The following is a 23,255-nucleotide window of genomic DNA, read 5'->3' as shown; positions in this document are numbered from 1 at the left end:
GGACTGATCCAAAACTTATCGGATTTCAGATTTCATAGTTTAAGCTCTCTGGGGAATGTTAGAGGTGGTGTCATTGGCTTTGTCTTTTGTGGCTAGAGACATTGCAGTTCAAAGGGTTTAACTGGCTTGGCCAAGTTCTACGACCACCACATGACAGAACCACGCTTCCGTCTAGGTCTTGTGTGCACCTGTCCAGAGCTCTCCCCAGTGTAACTCGCTGGATGAAATCTGGCAGCAAAAGAGCTCCAAACTTGTAATGCTGGGAAGGTTGTGACATAGGCCATTCCCTGCATGTTGTTTGTCTGTAGAAGCAGCGCTGGGATGGGGAAGCAGGTTCTGCCAAATATAACCCAGCGAACCCCTAGTGTGCAGCAGGGAACATCTGTGGTCTTCTTTGCTCTGCGCATCTGACTCTCTGTTGACCAGTTTCTCTTTGAGTCATAAAGAAACAGATCAGTTCCTGACCCAGCGTTTCTCGGGATAGCTACCCCACATGGTAAGTTTGCAAAAGATGGGGGCTGGAGTAAGGCAGGGAGAGTTGCTGGGTCCGTTGACCAAGCTGTCCCTACATACCAAGGATGCTCCAACCCCTTGCAGTCATCTCTGGTCCCAGGACTCGTAGAGCTGAAGTTTTGTCCTCAGAATCTTGGCAGTAGGTACCCCTCTGTGGAGAACACACCTTTACAAAGACACAGACTCCAAGTGAATAAGTGAGTTTGGGCAGGGATGGGGTTGTAGTAGGGTAGGTGTTTGGGACCCACTTTCCCCTGAGCTTCATGACCACCTGAATTCCTGGGCAGATCCCAGTTCATGGTTCATCTCTGCTCAACAGCTTCAGCAGAACAAGCCATGGGCAGGCATCTCTCTTACCCCAGCTCAGCTCCCCTCTCCCAAGCCCCTCAAGGCTGTTCCTGGTGCAGTGGTTCAGTGCAGGATATCTTTCTGTGATCACCCCTATTTTGCAGAGGAAGAAACAGAGACTTAGGGAAATCAGAGAACTTTCTAGAAAGGCACATCACCGCATGTTGCTGGGAAGCAGGGGCCAGCGCAGCTCAGGATCACACCCAAGTTTTCTCTGGCTTCAGACTGTGTCCCTCCAGAGCAATGCCAAGTCCCAGTTCATCACTCTTGAGATAATCACTTCCCCTCACAGATGCAAGCCAAATAATAGAATTATGTCATTATCACCCGTTTACATTTTTGTTCATTTTTACTTGGCTTCAAAGTACATTTCAGGGGGTTCTTCATCCTTGTCTTTGATTTTAAGTCCCATGAAGAACACCACTGACCAACATTTACTGAAAACTCATTGGGTATAAGAGGGTTCGGGAAACATGTTGAGGATAGAAAGAGGAAGTTTGTTTTTGGACTTGGGTGGGGAGGTGATGGGACAGAAGAGGGGAAATTTCCTTGCTTATGGCTCAGCACAGATATACACTTACAGAAAATATTTTTAAAAATGAAAATGATAAATTATGAGACTGTAGCCAAAAATCTCTGAGAAACAACCAAAGAAGGGGAAGTTTGGGTAATGTGTATTCCCATGAGATCCGGTCACATTACATAAAATGGTGTTTTCTTAACATGCAAGCCACCACATACTTGACGTTCACTTAGCAATTATAAGAATTCTTGCCTACTCCATATTTATCAGGGTTGCAGAGTTTTTGGTGATAAAATGAACAGTTAACTGCCTTTGGGTCTGTGTGGTGTGGCAGGGTGGGGGTGGGGCCCACTATTCCTAGGACAGAGAGCCACTTTTCCTCTTGACAGAAGACAATCCAGCTCCCTCTCTAAAGCCTGCATTTCCTCTGCTAACATCCTGCTTTTCCTACAGGTTGTCACACTCATTTTTCCCTATTGCAACCGAGGGATGGAAAATGTATCTGGCCAAAGGGTCAATGCTGCCATCTAGTGGTGAAGACTCTAAGTGCAGAACCTGGTAAATAACCTTCGGCTTCAGCTATCCAGTTACAGATTTACTGGTCCAGACTCTGTAGTTAACAATTCAGGTGTGTCTCCTACTCCTGTCCGTGAAGGAGCTTACAATCATTTTAGGGAGTTGAGGATTGAAAGCTCACTTCCAACAAAAAACTAATAAAGCTGAGGGAATGATTAAGGTAACTACATAAAATCTCCAGGAGATGAACCCTTAATAGCTTTTTCCCTCCTCTCCCCGGAATATAAATATCTAAAATTGTTAACAACAAAAAATTTAACTTTTTAAAGTTTTTATTTAAATAATCTGTATAAACCACATGGGGCTCAAACTCATGACCCCAAGATCAAGAGTCACGTGTTCTTCCAACAGACCCAGCAAGGAACCCCTGCAATGAATACTTCTAATGATAGTAGTTAAAAAAACAAATAACAACAAAAACAAAAACAAAACACCAAAAAACCAAAACAGCTACACAGAATGAAGTGTGTGAAGACTATCATGTAAGTCTCTTAAGAAATAAGTCTCCCAGAAATAACCACTGTTAACGGTTTGATACAAATCTTTTAATAATTTTCATATACATATAAGTGGGCTGAGACATGTTTTCTATTTGTAAACCAGCTTTAAAAAAACAACTATAACAAAGCTAGCATTGACCTTTCCCTTTGTTATCTTTGAAAAACTTGCCTAGTATCTCATCCAGATACTGGGCAAGTATGCAGATCCAACGACTAGGATCTGTAGTCGTTTGAGATAGTTCTGGTTTTTCATTATTCTAGACAATATGTTCTATATCAGAGACTACCCTCGGGCTTGAGCCTGAGCAACTGAGGCTACTGAGTTAACTCTTTACTGTGCGGAAGATTTTTATTGTTATGATGCGAACACTGATCAGGACCCGGGCTGCCTGACCCCACAGGTTAGCTCCCACGGATGTTCTCCACTCTCTTCAGGCAAATTTGCCGCAGACTGCCTTTTCTTCTCAAACTTCCATCCTCATTCTCAGCATATACAGATTCTTCACCCAGAAAATAGAAGACATCACAAGAGCATGCCTTTAGCTTCTTGCCACCAAACCACAGAGTCCCCTTTCATCCCCACGCGCTCTTTCCCCCTTTCCTTCAGTGACCACGGACAAGGCTAATCCTTCATATATCACTGGACAGACCTTTTACCTCCTTGGTCACGTTGATCCCTGAGCTGTTCTTTCTGACGCAGTTGTGAATGAGATTGCTTTCTTTCTTTTTCAGAGAGTTTGTTTTTAGTGTATAGAAATGCGACCGATTTCCGTGTGTTGACTCTGTATCCTGTAATTTTATAGAAATTGTGAATGAGTTCTAACAGTTTTTTGGGGGGGAGGGTCTTTAGGATTTTCTATATATAAGATCACATATTTGCAAGCAAAGGCAAGTGTATTTCTGCCTTTCCAAGTTGGAGGTTTTATTTCTTTTCTTGCCTGATTGCTCTGGCTGGCACCTCCGGAACTATGTGGAATAGGAGTGGTGAAGAGTGGGCAGTTATGCCCTGACCCCGATCTTAGAGGAAAAGCGTTCAGTCTTTCATTGTTGAGTATGGTGTTAGCCACGGGCTTGTTATACATGGCCAGTATTATGTTGGGGCATGTCCCTTCATGCCCAATTGTTGAAAGTTTGTGTTTTTTTCTTCTACCATGAAAGGATGTTATGTATTGTCAAATGCTTTGTATGCATCTGTGGAGGTGCTCATGTGATTTTTATCCTTCATTCTGCTAATTTTAGGTGTATCACATTGATTAATTTGCAAATATTGAGCCATCCTTACCTCCCAGGGATAAATCCCACTGGATCATGGTCTATAATCCTTTAATTTGTGGTTGAATTCTACTTACTAATATTTTGTTGAGAGTTTTTGCATCTGTATCATCTATATCATACATTTATTGTAGTTCTCTTTCCTTGGAGGGTCCTTCTCTGTCTTTGTAATCATGGTAATGCTGCCCTTGTAAAATGGATTTGAGAGTTTTCCCTCCTCTTTAATTTTTTGGAAGACCTCGAAAAGGATTGGCCTTAATTTTTCCTTAAATATTGGTAGAATTCACCAGCGATACCATCTGGCCCTGGGAATTTTGTTTTTTAGAAGATTTTTGATTACTGATCCAATTTACTTATTATTGATCTGCTCAGATTTTCCATTTCTTCATGATTCAGTCTTTGTAGGTTACATGTTTCCTAGAATGTGTCTATTTCTTCTAGGTTATCCAGGTTGTTAGCAGATAATTGTTCATACTCGTCTCTCATGTTTCCTTATATTTCTGTGATATCAGTTGTAATGTTTCCTCTTTCTGATTTTGTTTTCCCTCTTTTTGGTTTAGTGAGCCTGACTAAAGTTTTGCCAATTTTGTTCACTTAAAAAAAAAAACAAACCCAGACCTTTGTTGCACTGATGTTCTCTATTGCTTTTCTGGTCTTGATTTCATTTATTTCTGCTCTGATCTTTGTGGTTTCCTTCCTCCTGATAACTTTGGACTCAGCTCACTTTTTTCTAGTTCCTTGAGGTATAAAGTTAGGTTACTTATTTCAGATCTTTTTTGTTTCTTAATGTAGGTATTTATCGCTATAAATATCCCTCTTCAAACTGCTTTTGTAGCATCCCTAGGTTTTGATAGGTTGTGCTTCCATTTTCACTTGTTTCAAGATATGTCTTTTTTTTTTAAAGATTTTTATTTGTTTATTTATTTATTTATTTATTTATATGAGAGAGAGCACACAAGTAAGGAGTAGGGGCAGAAGGGAGAGAGAGAAGCAGACCCCCCACTGAGCAGGGAACCTGATTTTGGGGGGGGGGGGGCTCTATCCCAGGACCCTGAGATCGTGACCTGATACCAAGACAGAGGCCAACCAACTGAACCACTCAGGTGTCCCACCAGGATATTTATTTTATTTTATTTTTAGATTTTATTTATTTATGTGACAGAGAGACAGCGAGAGAGGGAACATCCACAGGGGGAGTGGGAGAGGAGGGAAAAGCAGGCCTCCCACCAAGCAAGGAGCCCGATGTGGGGCTCACATCCAGGACCCCGGGATCATGACCTGAGCCAAAGGCAGAGACTTTAACCCACTGAGCCACCCAGGTGCCCCTCTGTGGGTTTTTGAGAAGAATATGCATTTTGTTGTTATTTCATGGGATGTTTTGTAAATGTCTGTTGGGCCATTTGGTTGAAATTATGGCTCAATTCCAACATTTCCTTGTTGGTTTCTGTCTGGATGATCTATTTATTGTTGAAAGTGGGGGACTGAAGTCTCCTACTATTATTGTATTGCTATTTATTCCTCCCTTTAGATCTGTAGTGTTTGATATATCAAGTGCTCTCATTTTGTGCATATAAATTTAATATTGTTATAGCTTCTTGATAAATGGACCACCTTATCATTATATAATGACCATCTTTGTCTCTTGTTACTGTTCTTGGCTTGAAGTCAATTTTATCTGATATAATTATCCCTGTGCTCTTTTGGTTTCCCCTTGAATGGAATATCATTTTCCATCTGGTCACGCACTTAGAGTGTGTGTCTTTAAAGCAGAAGCAATTCTCTCGCAGGGAGCATATACTTGGGTCTTCCTTTTTATCCATCCAACCACTCTATGCACTTTAATTGGAGAATTCAATCCATTAACAATTAGAATGATTATGGGAAGGCAAGGATTGACTACTGCAGTCTGGTTGATTATTTTCTGGCTGTTTTGTAGTTCCCTTGTTCCTTTTTTCCTTTTTTGCTTCCTTCATTAATGAAGTGATGATTTTCCCAGGAGTGTGCTTTGATTCCTTGTTTTTTTTATCTCATTTGTACTGTATCTACTGTAGGTTTTTGTTTTGTGGTTACTATGAGGCTGATATAAAACATCTTGTAGCTGTAACTGTCTATTTGGCCCTGAAAATGACTTTAATCCATGCAAATCTCCACCCTTTTAGTCCTCTCCCCCTTTTGATTTTCTGAAATCACAATTAACCTCTTTTTAAATTTTATTTTATTTTATTTTTAAAGATTTTATTTGTCAGAAAGAGCGAGCAGAAGCAGGGAGAGCTGTAGGTAGAACAGCCAGAGCAGGCTCCCCACTGAGCAAGGAGCCCAATGTGGAACTCCATCCAAACACCCTGGGATCATGACCTGAGCCGAAGACAGATGCTTAACAACTGAGCCACCCAGATGTCCCAACCTCTTTTTTTTTTTTTAAGAAAATATTTATTTATTTATTTGAGACAGAGAGGATGGGGGAGGGGCAGAGGGAGAGGGAGAGAAAGAATCTCAAGCAGATCCCCCACTGAGCACAGAGCCCGGTGTGGGGCTCAATCTCAGGACCCCGAGATCATGACCTGAGTTGAAACACTCATCTGAGTCAGACGCTCAATGGGCTGAGCCAGCCAGGTGCCCAACCTCTTTTTATATTGTGTATTTATCAACAAAATGTAGCTCTAGTTACTTATAATATCCTTTATACTAGAGTTGAGTGGCTTCCACACCACCATATCACTGTATTATTCTGAACCTGACTATATATGTATTTTTAACAATGTGTTGCATATTTTCATGTTATTAAATAGCATCTTTTGGTTTCAGCTTGAAGAGTTTCTTTCAGCAAAGGCAGATCTAGTGGTTTCCCTCAGCTTTTGTTTTTCCGGGAAAGTCTTTACCTGTCCTTTATTTGTGAGGGACAACTTTTGCCAGATAGAGTGTTCTTCCATGGCAGTTTTTGCTTTCCTTCAACACTTTGCATATATCATCCCTTTCTCTCCTGGCTTGTAAGGTTCCTACCGAGAAATCTGCTGATAGCCTTATGAGGATTCCCTTACAAGTTACAAGCTTCTATTTTCTTGCTGCTTTTAAGATTTTCTCTTTGTCTTTGATTTTTCACAATGTTATTAAAATGTGTCTTAGACAGGATCTCTTTAAGTTTGTTTGGTAACCTATGAGCGGCATGAATTTGGATATACAAATTTCTCCCCAGATTTGCAAGTTCTTAACCATTACTTCCTTAAATAAGCTGTGTACTTCCTTCTCCCTCTCTTCTCTTTCTGGAACTCCAATAACTTGCAAATTATTTCCTTTGCTAGTATCCCGTAGATCAATTAGGCTTTCTTCAGTTTTTCTCATTCTTTTTCCTTTGCTCTCCTCTGACTGGGCAATTCCAAAATTCCTGTCTTCTTCTTCTGTTGTTTTTTCTTTCTTTTTTTTTTTTTTAAGATTTTAGTATTATTTATTTATTTGAGAGAAGGTGAGAGAGAGAGAGAAAGAGAGAGAGAGAGCACATGAGTGGCAGGAGAGAGAAAGGGAGAAGCAGACTCCCCTGCTGAGCAGGGAGCCCCATGCAGGGCTCAATTCCAGGTCCCTGGGATCATGATCTGAACTGAAGACAGACATTTAATCAACAGAATCACCCAGGTGCCCTTAAAATTCCTGTCTTCTAACTGACAGGTTCTCTCTTCTGCTTGATCCATTCTGATACTGATACTTTTTACTGCATTTTTGTATTTCATTAAATGTGTTCCTCAGCTCCAGAATTTCTGATTGGTTCTTTTTAATGGTTTCTATCTCTTTGTTAAACTTGTCATTTTGTGTTGTTTTCTTGATTTCATTGAATTGTCCTTATTTCTTTTCTTGTAGCTCCCTGAGTTTCCTTAAACAGCTGTTTTGGATTTTTTATCAGATAAATTGAAGATCTCCATGTCTTTGGGGTTGGTTATTGGAAGACTATTTTGATCCTTCAGTGGTACCATTTCTTTGACTTTTCATGTTCCCTGAAGTTTTGCATTGTTACCTTTGCATTTGAAGTCATAGTCACCCCCAGTCTTTACTAACTGCCTTCAGAGGAGAGATGCCTTCCATCAGCCCCCCCTAGAGATTCTGAGGTTTCTTCAAATCTTCTATGGATACACCTACTCCATGCTTCCTTGTTCCCTCTTGAGGCAGATATCTTAAGCCTGAGTGCCTTCTCAGATGCGGCAACGCACTAGGCCAAATGCTGACAGCTTCCCTTCTTTTTCCCAAAAGTGGCACTAAAGTCTAAGTTTGTGATCTCTTCCTGTCTTGCAGATTCAGGCTGGCTCTCTGCACATGCTCTCCAGACACTTGACAAAACACTCTTGCTGCTGCCATTGGGAGCACCCATGAGGAGCTGGCCACAGGGTGGAGGTGAGAGTGGGGTTGAGGTGCACAGAGCACTAGGGGTGCCCATAGGCAGACAAGGGGTTCCAGGGGCAAGGCTCCTGGGCTCCTGGGCTGGCTTCTTGATGGAGCCTGTTGAATTACTTAGTAGGACCTATGTCCCTTTGGTGCCCTCTGAGAGTCCTCTGTGTGGTTCTTTCGGTCTCTTCCCTCCATCCCCCATGTTCCCCCACCCCAAACCTCAGGATAAAGCTCAGGCCCAGGAGACCTCTCTTGGCCCTCAGTTGTGCTGCCTTGGGGGAGGAGTGATGTGAGGAAAGTCAATCTTACCCTCTCTGATGCATCCAACCATACTTTTTTGTTCCAACTGTCTGCTAGGACATCTCTGCTGGAAACCTGGGTTTCCACAAAGGCTCTCCTATCCCTGTTGAGTATCTAAGTCAGTGTTTTCTGCAGGGTCCCTGACCAGAGCCAAGAGGGAAGATGGTTCACAGGCCACCACAGGGTCTGTAGCTAGGACCAAGGTCCATGTGCCTAATACCTCACATACAGGAAGGCAAGACTCCTCCCAGGTCCCTTGGCATATGGTACGGGATTTCACAGCTCCCACCAAGGCCCTTTTGCCTGTGGATGGGTGTTAACTTGTTGTTGGGGGTGGGGGAACATGGGAAGAGGAAAATCTTATTCAGCCATGATGCTGATTATCACTCTTCTAGAGTTCTTTGTATTTTTTGGATATTAATTTCTTATCAGATGTATGATTGGCAATTATTTTCTCCCATTCCATAGGTAGCCCTTTTGCTCTTTTGATTATTTCCTTTGATGTGCAGAAATTTTAAATTTTGATATAATCCTGTCATGAAGATTTATTTCTAAGTTTCTTCTAGGAGTTTTGTAGTCTTTTTTTTTTTTTAAAGATCTTTTTAAAAAGATTTTATTGATTTTTTTTTTAAAGATTTTATTTATTTATTTATTTATTTGACAGAGAGAAATCACAAGTAGATGGAGAGGCAGACAGAGAGTGACAGAGGGAAGCAGGCTCCCCGCTGAGCAGAGAGCCCGATGCAGGACTCAATCCCAGCACCCTGAGATCATGACCTGAGCCGAAGGCAGCGGCTTAAACCACTGAGCCACCAAGGCACCCCAAGATTTTATTGATTTATTTGACAGAGAGAGAGCGCACAAGCAAGGGGATCAGCAGGCTGAGGGAGAGGGAGAAGCAGGCTCCCTGGCAGAGCCTGATGCGGGGCCTGATCCCAGGACCCTGGGACCATGACCCGAACCAAAGGCAGACGCTTACCTGACCGAGCGATGCAGGTGCCCGTAAAGATTTTTATTTATTTATTTGAGAGAGAAAGCACAACCAGAGGGAGGAACAGAGGGAGAGGGACTAGCCAACTCCACGCTGAGTGTGGAGCCCAATGCTGGGCTCAATCTATGACCCTAAGATCATGACCTGAGCCAAAGTCAAGAGTCAGATGCTCAACCGACTGAACCACCCAGGTGCCCTAGATTTTATAGTCTTACGTTTAGGTCCTTCATCAATTTTGAATTAATTTAGTACATTGTTTAAGGTAGGGATCACACTCCATTCTTTTACACGTGCATATACAGTTTTCCCAGCACCATTTGAAGAGGCTAGTTTCCCCCATTTTCATTTAAGCATATATGTGAAGGTCTATTTCTGGGCTCTATATCCTGTTCCATTGGTCCTTGTGTCTGTAGGGAAAATACACGGAGATACCCAATCATAAAATCACCACCACTTCCTGACAACATCCAATCCAGAGCAAAGCCCTGCTTCCTTGAACTCTGTCCAAAATCACCCAGTGTAAGCCCAGATCCTACACAGGCATACCTGTGATATTGTGCTTAACAAGTAGTTTTTAAACAAATTGAAGGTCGTTGTCAACCCTGCGTTGAGCAAGTGTATTGGCATTATTTTCCCAACAGCATTTAGCATTTCTTCACTTCACGTCTCTGTCACATTTTGGCAATTCTCCCCACATTTCAAAATTTTTATTACTATTATATTTGTTATAGTGATCTTCGGTCAGTGATCTTTGATGTTACTATTGTAATTGTTTTTGGGGTGCCACAAGTCACGCCTATAAAAGATGACAAATTTCATAAATGTTATGCATGTTCTTCCTGCTTCACAGACCAGTCATTCCCCCAATCCCTCTCCCTCTCCGTGGGCCTCCCTATCCCTGAGACACAATAATACTGAAAGCAAGCCAATTAATCATCCTACAATGGTCTCTAAATGTTCAAGTGAAAGGAAGACTCACACATCTCTCACTTTAAGGCAGAAGCTGGAAATGATTAAGTTTAGTGGGGGAGGCATGTCAAAAGCCAAACTAGGCTGAAAATTAGGCCCTTTGTACCAAACAATTAGCTAAAAATGTGAATGCAAAGGAAAAGTTCTTGAAGGAAATTAAAAATGCTACTTCAGTGAACATGCAAATGATAAGAAAGTGAAGTGGGTTCCTGGCGGTCGTTGGTTGGAGGGTATGGGCGTACGAAAACACGAGATTACTATTTTCAAAGTATATAGGACAGTATGCATCAATAAGAAAGAGATTCACATACCAATAAAAAAAAAAACTGGACAAAGAAAGAAAAAAAGAAAAAAATAGTCACAAGAGAAGAAATACAAGCAAATGGCTTCATAAAATTTTTTTTTTAAGTGTTTTACCCCAAATGCACACTGCTGCTTCAGTTGGTGGGACATCATTTCAAATTGGAGTCCAACTACTCTTGTTGTCCCTTTCTGTAAAGCCTCGGCACTATAAGCCTGGAAAACCCTGTATTTGGGGTTTATCCTCTACCACCAAGTTGCAAGCGCTGGGGCCCAGACACGGGATTAAAGGCTCCCCAGTAGTACACACTCCTACAGTCTCCGTGGTCCTCCGAGGGAGCCCTGCGCATCTCAGGCCGGCTCGACTCGGAGGAAGGGCGCTCTAGCCAGCTGCCGGCGTACTCGATGGTGGGGCCCCGGCCCGCTCGGCCCCGGCGGCCGCCATGTTGGAGGCTCCGGGAGGGAACCATGGCTGTGGTCGGCAGGTGCGTGGTCAGAGCTGCGCCAGCTCCGCCGGGCAGATGCTGGAGGTACGGCCGGGCCTGTACCTGGGTGGAGCCGCGGCCGTGGCGGAGCCGGACCGCCTGAGGCAGGCGGGCATCACGGCCGTGCTGACGGTGGATTCGGAGGAGCCCGACTTTAGGTCGGGGGCTGGGATGGAGGGTCTACGGAGCCTCTTCGTGTGGGCGCTGGACAAGCCCGAGACTGACCTACTGAGCCATCTGGACCGGTGCGTGGCCTTCATCAGCCAGGCCCGCGCCGAGGGCCGCGCCGTGTTGGTGCACTGGTGAGTGGCGCGCACGTGGGGCAGCCCCCCGGCTTTGCTTCCAGCCTGCAGCCGCCGCCCCTTCCTCCGAGGACCCTAGCGGAGGACCCAGGGGCTGTCAGACCACGGTTCCGCGGCTGGCGAGTGTCAGAGAGAGAGGAGGGGCCGGTGGCGGGCCCCCGAGGGCGTGCGTGCCTGCGTTCCTGCTCGCGTGGTTGATTCATTCTGCAGCCCCCGCCCCTCCCAACCCCGAGTTGTTTTTTAGGGGGGACTGAGAAGTGGCTAAGCCCCTGGCCCTGAAAAGGGTCGAAAGCTTTTCAGGCACCTACCCAGATGATTATAATGCAGATTAGGATGCCAGTCGTGCAGTAAAAGATAATAACAAAGATTAAGATTATTCACAGTTCACCGCAAAGGCAGATTATTTTCAGTGTTTTTGTTTGGGGCAGAGGACGGTTGGTGAAGGGAAATGGGGAGAGAAGAATTGGTTAAGACGAAGGAGCCCTAAGCCGTGCCCAGGGCAGAGATGGAGTAAGTTTATAGAAATGCGTAAAAGAAAATCTTGATAGGTATTTGGGAATTCTTAGTAGTCTTCTTTAGTTGCACTGGAGTGTAATAATTAGTTTAAACTTAGTGAATCAGCCCTTTTACTGCGTGCCAACACTTGTTTTAAATATTTACACACAGGACATAAGCTAGTGGTAAAATGGAAAGAAGCCTGGGACCAGGTCTTCGGGCCGGTAATGCCAAGAGAGGGGAGCTTTGGATTTTTTTTCAAAGCCATTATACAATTTTTTAAATTAGTGTAATTATTTTTGAAAAGGTAATACATTTGCGTGGTTCAGAATTCAAAAAGATTAAGGAAATAAAGGAGTCATTCATTTCAGAGGCAAAGGGTTTTTATTTGGGTAGAAGGAGCAGGCGTGAAGTGGACCTGAACTTCACCGTTTATGGGAAGCTGGGCTTTTTTTTTTTTTTTTTTTTTTAATTGCTGCTGTTTGCTATTTTATTTTAAAGGTCTCTTTTTCAGTCATGCAGGAATTAGTCGTAGTGTGGCTGTGATTACTGCTTTTATGATGAAGACTGACCAGTTTACCTTTGAAAAAGCCTATGAAAATCTCCAGACCATCAAACCAGAGGCTAAGTGAGTTCTTTGTTAAAGAAATAATTCTGGTTTTTCAAAGTGATTTTATCCATTTAAAGAAAACTTAGCTTTATATTTGTCCTTATAGGATGAATGAGGGATTTGAGTGGCAACTGAAATTATACCAGGCAATGGGATATGAAGTAGATACTTCTAGTGCAATTTATAAGCAATATCGTTTACAAAAGGTTACGGAAAAGTATCCAGGTAAGTAATAATTACTAGTACTTATTGGGCCCTTGTTACATGCTCTTTACTCTGATGCTAAAGGCTTCCAGTGTGTTACCTTACTTTTCCAGTCGTCCCTTGAGACAGGTGCTGTTACTTCCTTCTGAAAAAGTGGTTTACCAAGAAGTAACTTGTTTGAGGTCACATGGTGTGTAAGTGGTGGGCTGGGATTTGAACTCAGGCAGTCTGTGCTCAGAACCAAGGGCTTCTTCACAATGTTCTCTGACCTCACCCTGATTTCTCAACGCTGGAGGTTTTAATTTTTTAATTTTTATTATTTTTAATTTCTGAGATTAGCATTTCTTGCCTCAATTTAACATTAGCTGAATTTTGTCTGAAAATGCAGAGCTGATTGCAACAAATAGATAAATTTTAATGATCTCATGTAGAATTACAGAACTTACCTCAAGAACTCTTTGCTGTTGACCCAACCACCATTTCACAAGGATTGAAAGACGGCATTCTCTACAAATGTAGAAAGTGCAGGTAAAATATTTTCTGTCCTCTGGAGATTTTATCTTATATCAGGAGCTGAACTGTACTAAAAGTTTCATTTTCTTAAAATCTGTAGGAAGAATTTGTTCAATTGAATATTATAAAAATTTCAAATTCAAAACTACTTTTAAGAATATAAATTTTGAATGAAACAAGATAGGATTGGGAGGGAGACAAACCATAAGTGACTCTTAATCTCACAAAACAAACTGAGGGTTGCTGGGGAGGGGTTGGGAGAAGGGGGGTGGGGTTATGGACACTGGGGAGGGTATGTGCTTTGATGAGTGCTGTGAAGTTTGTAAACCTGGCGATTCACAGACTTGTACCCCTGGGGATAAAAATATATTATATGTTTATAAAAAATTAAAAATTAGGAAAAAAAAGAATATAAATTTTAGGGCACTTGGGTGGCTCAGTGGGTTAATCCTCTGCCTTCAGCCCAGGTCAAGATCCCAGGGTCCTGGGATCAGGCTCTCTGCTAATCAGGGAGCCTGCTTCCCCCTCTCTCTCTGCCTGCCTCTCTGCCTACTTGTGATCTCTCTCTTTGTCAAATAATAAAATCTTAAAAAAAAAAAAAGAATATAAACTCTTAAGAGTGAAAGGTTACTTGTAGAGGTTATTGAAAATTAGCATAATCCTTTTTTATTTTGCTAAGAAACGCTGCACAATTCATCTGTTTCTTCATCCTTTTGGAGGTCATTAATGTTTTTGTTTGTTTGGGGGTTGCAGGCGATCTTTATTTCGAAGTTCTAGCATTTTGGATCATAATGAAGGAAGTGGTCCCATAGCCTTTGCCCACAAGAGAGTGACGCCATCTTTCACGCTCACCGCTGGGAGTCAGGCTCAGTGTACATCATATTTCATTGAGCCTGTACAGTGGATGGAATCTTCTTTGTTGGGTGTGATGGATGGCCAGGTGAGAACGCATTTTATTTTCTGCAATTTCATTGTATCATCTATATTTTGTTTCTTGCCCTCTCAACCGTATTTTAACTGGTGTTTCATTCCATCATAAATATTTTCTTATGAAGATTATATCTTTCTAGTGCAGATAAGAATCTATCAAATAAATTAAGTAAAAATCCAGCCTATCTAAAGTAGTGAACCACATTTGGTTGAGAACTGTTGGTCTATGTGAATTCCTTTTAAGGCTATTTATATTTTTTCAAATAGAAGACTAACATAAGCTGATTAGAATGTATTTAACAAATTCAAATTTGGTAACAAGTAGGGCAAGTCGAAGATTTTAAGATTACATTTAAAGTTTCTTTCCTTCTTCTCTTTCTTCTTCTCTTACGTCTCCTCTCTCTTTTTTCCCTGATATTTCAATTCAGTATGTTTGCTAAGAGATTCATTTTCATTTCCTATTTATTCTTAAGACTACAGCTCATGAGAGTATCCTGGCATGCCACATTTGTCCTTTAGGGTTACTTAATTTAAAGATATTCTTAATCTAAGATATAATTAATATAATCTAATTATATTAATACATATTATTATAGATAATATATATCTATTAATATAATCTAAGATATGATTAATAATGATAAAGGTTTATGGTTTGTATAATGAAAATTTTATGAAACTCACTATATTTCACTTGAAGACTACAGTAACTGTACAAATAGGTAAAACATACATAGTCATGTTTTATATGTGAAGAAACTTAGTGTTAGTATCTTGCCTAGAAAGAGATACCCTATATTCAAACCCACATCTTCAGACAATTCTGCTTATTGAGATATAAGTCACTTACTATATAATCTTACCCATTTAAAGTGTACAGTTCAGTGGTTTTTAGAATAGTCACAGAATTCTTGCAACATCATTGTTTTCACCATTCCCAAAATAAGCGCTACACCCGTTAGCCATCACTTCCTGTTCTTGATGATATCATTTGCAGCAGTGGGGTTTTAATTTTGAAATCCACTTTATCTGTTTGTTTTTTCTTTCTTTCTTTCTTTTGTGGCTTAATTAGCCTAGAAAACATATAAGATGGAGGCATTTTTGGCTCACGGCTCTTAATTAGCCTAGAAAACATATAAGATGGAGGCATTTTTGTGGAAGACTATATCACATTTGTGCATACTTCTTTGTACACTTACTTGAATTTTCCTGTAGACCTGAAAGTGGAATCCCTGGTTTGTGGTGTGTATACGTCTTAAATATTGCTAATATTCTACCCTGACAATAAAAATGCTTATACAACTTGGCTTTTCACTAGCATTGAATGCATGTACCCATTTTCCGATACTCTTGGCATAGTGGATATTATAAAACTGGTAACGTTTTGTCAATCTGAGAGATGAAAAATATTCATCTTAAAATGTCATCATTTGAATTTCCGTGACTACTACTGAGGACCAATATTGTTATATACTTATCAGCTATTTACAGCTTTTCTGTACATTTCTTTTATATTCTTGGTCCATTTTTCTCTGGATTTTGCCTTTTTCTTATTGATTTATAGGAGCTCTTTATATAGTCTAGATGTTAATGATTCCTCTAATATATTGCAAATATTTCCTCTGTCGCATATCTCAGCTTTGTGGTGTATTTTGTCATATTGAAATTTAAGATACTGGGGCACCTGGGTGACTCAGTGGGTTAAAGCCTCTGCCTTGGGCTAAGGTCATGATCCCAAAGGATCGAGATCCCTGGGATCGAGTCCTGCATCCGGCTGTCTGCTCCAGCTCTGCTCGGCATCCCCATCCCCCTCTCTCTCTGCCAGCCTCTCTGCCTACTTGTGATCTCCGTCTGTGAAATAAATAAATAAAATCTTTAAAGAAAAAATTAAGTTACTTATGTAATCAAATTTGGTTTCTGAGTTTTATGTCCAGAGCTTTGTATCATTTAAGATTAAAAATAAGACTCCCTGACTCATTTCATGCACAAAATAACAAGCTAAATTTTAAAAAATAATGCTCTATATACATAAAATATAATTGACGTGCTCAGGGTTTTTTTTTTAATTAATCTATTTTACTTGAGTATCAGTTTGTTTTTAAAAAGCTGTGAATCAAGGATGTCTAAGTGGCTTAGTCGTTAAAAAGCCGTGAATCTGAGGCCTAACCTACATGCTGTCAGTCTCAATACTGATATTGACATGAGACTCTTCACATACTTTCCTGTTCTTTAGTCATGATGATCTTAGTTTGAAATATTAAACTGCAGATTGATATAAAAGGCACACATGCCACTTCCTGAAATCTTGGGTCCTATCTCAACCTTTCTGCCCTCATACTGGGGCATGAAGACCAGATTAATCTGGTCTTTCTCCAGACTCCCAGGATACATGTTTCTTACACGATTATCATAGTCCACTATCTGTTATGGTAAATTGCCATTGCCTTTTACCTTGCTGATTCGATCATAAACGCCTGGAAGCTAGGAGCCATGTCTTAACCTGGTTTTTATTTTGTTTCATTTGTTTGTGTTACTAGGGAGAGAGGGGGAGGGGCAGAGGAAAGGGGGGAGAGATGCAGACTCCCTGCTGAGTACGGAGCCCAAGGTGGGGCTTGATTTCAGGACCCTGAGATCGTGACCTAAGCCTGAATCAAGAGTACGGTGCTTAACTGACTGTGTCTAACCTGTTTTTATATCTTCTATTGCCAGTAATATTTATTTGTCTTAGAAGTGAGTGAATGAAGTAACACAGTTCCTTTATTTCAGCTTCTTTGCCCCAAATGCAATGCCAAGTTGGGTTCTTTCAATTGGTACGGTGAACAGTGCTCATGTGGTCGATGGATAACACCTGCTTTTCAAATACATAAGAATAGAGTGGATGAAATGAAGATGCTGCCAGTTTTGGGATCACAGACAAGAAAAACATGAACTTGTGACATTTTTGATAGCTTGGAAAGAAATTTGCTGATACGTACTTCCCTTGCTTACTGTCATTTGTGGCAAATTGTTTAGTTTATAGGCCATGAGCATTTCATTTGATGTGACATGGAAACTGTACTCCTACACTATTTAAGCAGAATACTTTATTTGCAAATCAAAACTTTTAATCATGTAAATTGTACTTTATTTGATATTAAAATTTTCTATAATGCATGTTCTTTGTTTCATTTATTTTCAAGAGTTCTGATTTTTGGAGTGGTAGGTATGTGATATTAAGGTCGAGATAGACAAAATTATTTATAAAAATTGGAAATTATCATGTTTAAATAGATTTTTATTTCTAGAAATGTAAAGCAGATTTGTCTGGCCATAATTCAAAACTATTTCTCTTTCTTTAAGGGACATTAGTAAGTCTACATATGTCTGGATTTTTCTTGGAAGTGTAGAAGGAAAGGCTATTAGTAAAACCTTGACTAAAATAAGCTTTTCCTGTTACTCTTTAGGAATCCCAACTATGTAAATTTTTAGAAAAGCATGTTTAAGATCCATTTTGAAGTAATCTACTTAAAAATGTATTAATGTTAGGTATGTTTCTAATGATAAGGAAAATACATGTGGAATAACTATATGTCAGTTACTTTTTTAGTCTGATAGGTTGGAGAATTGGAAAAGGTACTGTGTCCATATTAGCTTTTTAACATCTCTCTGGAAACTGGAGTTTATTTTACTCATTACTAATAATTAGAATTGGACCTAATTAGATATTTGAACAATTACATGAAATCAGCATTAGCTAGTAAAGAGAAATATAGTCCATGTTCTTAAGCCGCTTTGCATATTTACATGTGAATATGTCTATATAAACACCAAAATGGGAGTAGTTTTAAATGCAAAAAGTGAAAATGAACCTCTTAAAAAATACCTAAATTTTATTTATTTATTTATTTTTACTGAGGGAGAGTACCGGAGCCACTGGGGAGGTGGGAAGGGGCAGAGGGAGAGGAAGAGAGAATCAAAGCAAGCTCCACACCTGGCACGGGTCCCAGAGCCCAGTTCCCCAGAAGGATCTCATGACCCTGAGATCATGACCTGAGATTAACCAACTCTAAACGTCACGCTAAACTCTAAACTCACTCTAAACGTCCCTGCTCCGAGCATCACATGAAGACTGCATTGGGTTTTATAGTGGCTTTCTGATTTTGGTAGTTCATTGAAGAAGGGAGTTTGAAAGTTGTTGTATACTGTTAACGATTGTCTGCCCATGTTCTGCCTGAAATACCATGATTGTTTATGAAAAGTATCTTTAATAAAGCTGGATACAGTTTGGCTTGGGAAAAAAAAAAAAAAAAAGCCGCCCCTACCTAGTTTGTTTTTGAAATGTTGGGAGTGTTATAGGTGGTTCTTGAGAACATCTTGGCATAGGGCCTGAAGCCTTTGGTAACTTCATAAAATGGATTTTTTTATGAGAAAAAATTTCTCCATTTCTTTCTTAGCTTATGTAATATGTGTTCACTTTGCTTCATAATGTACTCTACAAGCTTTTTGAAAACAATTATGAATTGTGCCTTTTGTAGGTGCAAAACTGAGTAGCGAGAGTTTTGTATGGCTATCCACACTAGCATCTAACACAGAGAAAATTACATAGATTTTATCTGAATTTGCAATTCTCAATTCATTAAGTATTTACTGAGCACCTATTATGTGCAGATTCTAGGTGATGCAGTGAACAAACTAGAAAAAAACCCTCTCTTTTTTAAGATTTTATTCATTTATTCATGAGAGACGGAGAGGCAGAGGCAGATGAAGGATCAGGGAGCTCAAAGGGGGACTTGATCCCACAACCCTGGGATCACAACCTAAGTCAAAGGCAGACACTTAACTGGCTAAGCCATCCAGGCACCCCCAAACCTGTCTTAACAATTTATATTCTGGCTGGGAGAGAGGGTACTTTTTTTTTTTTTTTTTTTTTTAAGATTTTGTTTATTTGAGAGAGAGTGCACCTAGCATGCACGTGTGCACAGGCATGTGGGGGGCAGGGGTGGTGAAGGGCAGAGGGAGAAGCAGACTCTGCTGAGCTGGGAGCCCCATGTGGGCTCAATCCCAGGACCCTGGGATCATGACCCGAGCCAAAGGTGGATGCTTAACTGACTGAGCCACCCAGGTCCTCTGACAAGATTCCTTTTTTGAAAGATAATTGGTATTTGACAGTGGAAAATGAGTTTGGGGAAATTGACTTTTCTTTACGTAAATTTTGAAATTCTGTGAAACATCCACTAAGTAACAATCCCCAATTTAAACTCCACGAATATTTTACTTGGTAAATAGTAAATAGAAATGGTAAATAGAAAATCCATTATGAAGAAGAAACAAAATCTTTAAAAAACAAACAAGTGGAACCCTTTTTAATATTTAAGAACATCAATTTACAACAAATGGGTTTACATATTTGTCCAAAAGAGTGATATGAACTTTCATAGGTGGTGTTTCAGGTGCAGTTAAGATAGTACTGAAGTAGAAGTCTGCCTGGGCTCTGATCTTTCTGGCCCCACCTGTCTCTAGCTGCTGGGAAGGTCTTCTGCAAGCTGAGGGTCAGGCATCTCCTTCATGAAATGGAAGTAATGTATGTTCTACTGCTCCGCCCTCTTAGTAGGGTTGTTTTAAAGGTCATTTATATAAGCCTTAAATAAAACACTTGTATAAAAGGGAGATAATAATTATATCCAGTCCGGGCAGTTGTGGAGATTTTAATGATACAATGCAGGCACAGAATGTAAAACAGTACCTAGCTAGTAGATTTCAACACGGTTCCTTAAAATAGCTGCAATTTATTGAGAATTTACCATGTGCTAGTCACTGTGCAATTAATGTGTGTGTTTTTAAAAGATTTTATTTATTTATTTGACAGACAGAGATCATAAGTAAGCAGAGAGGCAGGCAGAGAGAGAGGAAGGGAAGCAGTTTCCCCTCTGAGCAGAGAGCCCGATGCGGGGATCGATCCCAGGACTCTGGGATCATGACCTGAGCCGAAGGCAGAGGCTTTAGCCCATTGAGCCACCCAGGTGTCCCCATTTAAGGTGTTTTATCTAATCCCACAATCCTGTGTGGGATAGATCCCATTATTCCCATTTTACAGGGCAAACTGAGGCTTAGAAAGATTAAGCCGCTTCATCAAAGTAACATTGCTGGCAAATGGTTGTACCTAGATTAGAATGAAGATTTGGCTTATTCCAAAATCTGCCCTTTCAACTCTGTATTCTAGGTTTGAGTTCACTGTTTAGGGTGATAGAAAAGATGTCATACTCATACTCAAAATGTGAGATTGTGAAATATAAAAGTACTGGTGAAATGCAATTTTTAACCAAGTTGTAAATATACTGGTCAGGTGCCCTGCTAGCACTTGCAGAGTTCTGATGAGTGCAAATTGGGGCTTAGATGCTACTTGTCTTAGTACTTGAAAGTTATAAATCCAGTTACCAAACTATTAAATAAACTGTGTCATTCTCTTATCTTGACAAACATAACTTCATGAAAATCTGGGAGACAAGGTTTGAGTTTAAAATTCTCTGACTTTATGGAGTTCCTGACAATATGACAATGTAGAGAGAGTAGGCTCCCAACCTACAGAGCAACCTGCAGAGTCGGCCCCTTTCCCCACCCTGGAGTTCATTCACATGCCTGGTGCATATGCATAGGTGAACTTCCCACCTCACATTTCTAAACTTAGTCTTGTACTCCTGGCATATGGCATTGGCGCAGTTCACCCTTGGGAAGTCAGAGGCCTGAGCAAACTTTAGAAACAGGCATGGAGCTATTCGGGCATGAGAAGCATATCTAGAAGGAGGCATGTGTTCTGGTTGGGTGTATCCCCTTGGCACCATGGATTCTCACCCTGTGGGAAGAGACACTGCCAGATGCCAGAGTTGAGTCCTCTGAAGTGTGGATCTAGGCAAGGACCTCCTTTATGTCTCTAGGCAAAACTCTCTTTCAAATTTCACTTTGCTTCCAAGGGTTTAAGTTGAAAGCAAGGTAATAAAGAAAGAAGATTCAATAACATTTGACACTTATCATTAAACACACACACACACACACAGTAATCAGAATGGAAGGAGTATATGACCACAGTGTGTATAAAAACTACAACAACCACATCAAATTTCTGGATGAAAATGAAATTTTCCTTGCACTGAAATACTACAGGAAAAATCTTATTAATAGTAAAACTTTTAAAAAGTTTCACATTAAAGTTGGGAACAAGGTAAAAGATGTGTATTTGTGGGCGCCTGGGTGGCTCAGTGGGTTGAGCCGCTGCCTTCGGCTCGGGTCATGATCTCGGGGTCCTGGGATCGAGTCCCGCGTCGGGCTCTCTGCTCAGCGGGGAGCCTGCTTCCCTCTCTCTCTCTCTGCCTGCCTCTCCATCTACTTGTGATTTCTCTCTGTCAAATAAATAAATAAAATCTTTAAAAAAAAAAAAAAAGATGTGTATTTGTGTATCTACTTTCAGTGTGGTACCAGAGGTCCTTGCTATTGCAATAAAATAAGAAGGGGAAAAGGTTTAAGCCTTAGGAAAAAAACAGAATTCACTGATAGGTGTTGACATCTCTAAAAGTGGGATATTTAGAAATTAGGTGCCTCCTTGTATGATGCAAGGAAGTACGTAAGAAACATTCCTGCGAAAACAAATGAAACAAAAACCATCTAGTCAAGTTTACATTTAACTGGCAGTTTACAGGAACAAATCACCATGAAGACCCTGAGCAGTAGGAAATTCTACAGCACAAATGACAGATCCTTTAACAAAGGGCATGGGGTGACAAGGGGAAGAGGGGACTGTCCCATGAACCATATGCACCCTGGTGATCCTGATTTGAGCAAACCAGTTGTAGAAAGGGATTTGGGGGAGAAAATTGAGTGTGGAATGGGTAGAGATGATATTAAGGAATTATTTTTGGTGGGTATCATAATGGTATTGTAGCTATGTTTTTAAAAAATTGGAAAAATCTTTGTCAGGATACTTATTGAAGTATTTTTTGGTGAAATAACATGATACCTGGGATTTGCTTTAAAATACTCCAGGGGATGGGGTGCCTGGGTGGCTCAGTCGGTTCAGTGTCCAACTCTTGATTTCAACTCAGGTCATGATCTCAGGGTGGTGGGATCCAGCCCTGCCTCCGGCTCCATCCTTAGTGGAGAGCGCTGGAAATTCTCTCTCTCCCTCTCCCTCTGCTCCTCCCCCTGCTTATGCTCTCTTTTTCTAAATAAATAAGCACATAAAGAAAATATTTTAAAATATTTTTTAAAAACACCCCAGGGGAAAAAAACAAACCAAAACAAAAAATAAAATTGTTGTGGGGAGAGAAAGTAGATAAAACAAGAATGGCAAATTGTTGAAGCTGGGTGCTAGGAACAAGAGGATTGGTTGGTTTGTCTCTTGTGTGTGTTTGAAATTTTCCACATTAGAGATTAATTTTAAAATGGTTACAGTGTTAAAATAAATTTTAAAATGTCAGTGTTCGCATGCGAATTTTTCTACATAGAAAATCCTATAGAATTTACAGACAAAATACTACAGTTACACAATTCAGCAAGTTTTGGGATACAAGATTGCAGTATAAAAATCAACAGTGTTACTATACCCAAGGAATAACAGATGAGGGGGGTAGGAGGAAGAATGTGAAAAACAAAACTATAAAAATATTCAGGGAAAATAAGAAAATCTCTATGACCTCAGGAGAGGGAAGGAGTTTTAAGCAAGTTACAAATGCCACAGATCTTAAACAGAAGACCGGTAAATTTGACTACACTGAAATTAAAACCTAAAAGACAAACCCCTTAAAAAAGACAAGTGCAACTTGAGAGAATGTATTTGCCATATATGTATCTGTTAAATGAAGACAGTAGGCTAGCTAAAGATGTGAGTATCATCAGAGAAAGAAAATGCAATAGCAAATTTTGTAAGAAAAGACGATTCACAGAAGAGTAAGTAAGGTTTAATAAACACGAAAAGATGCACCATCTCCTTAATTGTCAGGGAAATGTAAATTATGGTCACACCCTTCTCAGGGGCAAAAAATGTTAAAGTGACCAAATCTAGTGTTGGTCAGAATGTGCAGAAC

The 23,255-nt window shown here is 40.4% G+C and overlaps 1 protein-coding gene across 1 annotated transcript; it reads left to right on the top strand.

Annotated features, from left to right (window-relative positions):
• The first annotated feature begins 11,078 nt into the window (after positions 1 to 11,078).
• Positions 11,079 to 17,355, top strand: DUSP12 (dual specificity phosphatase 12). The gene is made up of 6 exons (XM_059146336.1): positions 11,079 to 11,450; positions 12,460 to 12,573; positions 12,662 to 12,780; positions 13,191 to 13,287; positions 14,026 to 14,212; positions 16,969 to 17,355. The coding sequence occupies exons 1-6, from the start codon at positions 11,107 to 11,109 to the stop codon at positions 17,128 to 17,130; spliced, it is 1,023 nt and encodes a 340-aa protein (XP_059002319.1). The 5' UTR covers positions 11,079 to 11,106; the 3' UTR covers positions 17,131 to 17,355.
• The last annotated feature ends 5,900 nt before the right edge of the window (positions 17,356 to 23,255 follow it).

Source organism: Mustela lutreola, chromosome 14 (genome assembly GCF_030435805.1).
Source record: "Mustela lutreola isolate mMusLut2 chromosome 14, mMusLut2.pri, whole genome shotgun sequence".
Lineage (NCBI taxonomy): Eukaryota > Metazoa > Chordata > Mammalia > Carnivora > Mustelidae > Mustela > Mustela lutreola.
The sequence above is the reverse complement of the archived record's forward strand: the minus strand, read 5'-3'. Positions and strand labels throughout refer to the sequence as shown.

Coding starts and splice junctions, on each gene's coding strand:
- DUSP12 (XM_059146336.1), top strand. CDS start 11,107: ATGTTGGAGGCTCCGGGAGGGAACCATGGCTGTGGTCGGCAGGTGCGT. Junction 11,451..12,459: donor CGCGCCGTGTTGGTGCACTG/GTGAGTGGCGCG, acceptor TCTCTTTTTCAG/TCATGCAGGAATTAGTCGTA. Junction 12,781..13,190: donor GGTTACGGAAAAGTATCCAG/GTAAGTAATAAT, acceptor GATCTCATGTAG/AATTACAGAACTTACCTCAA.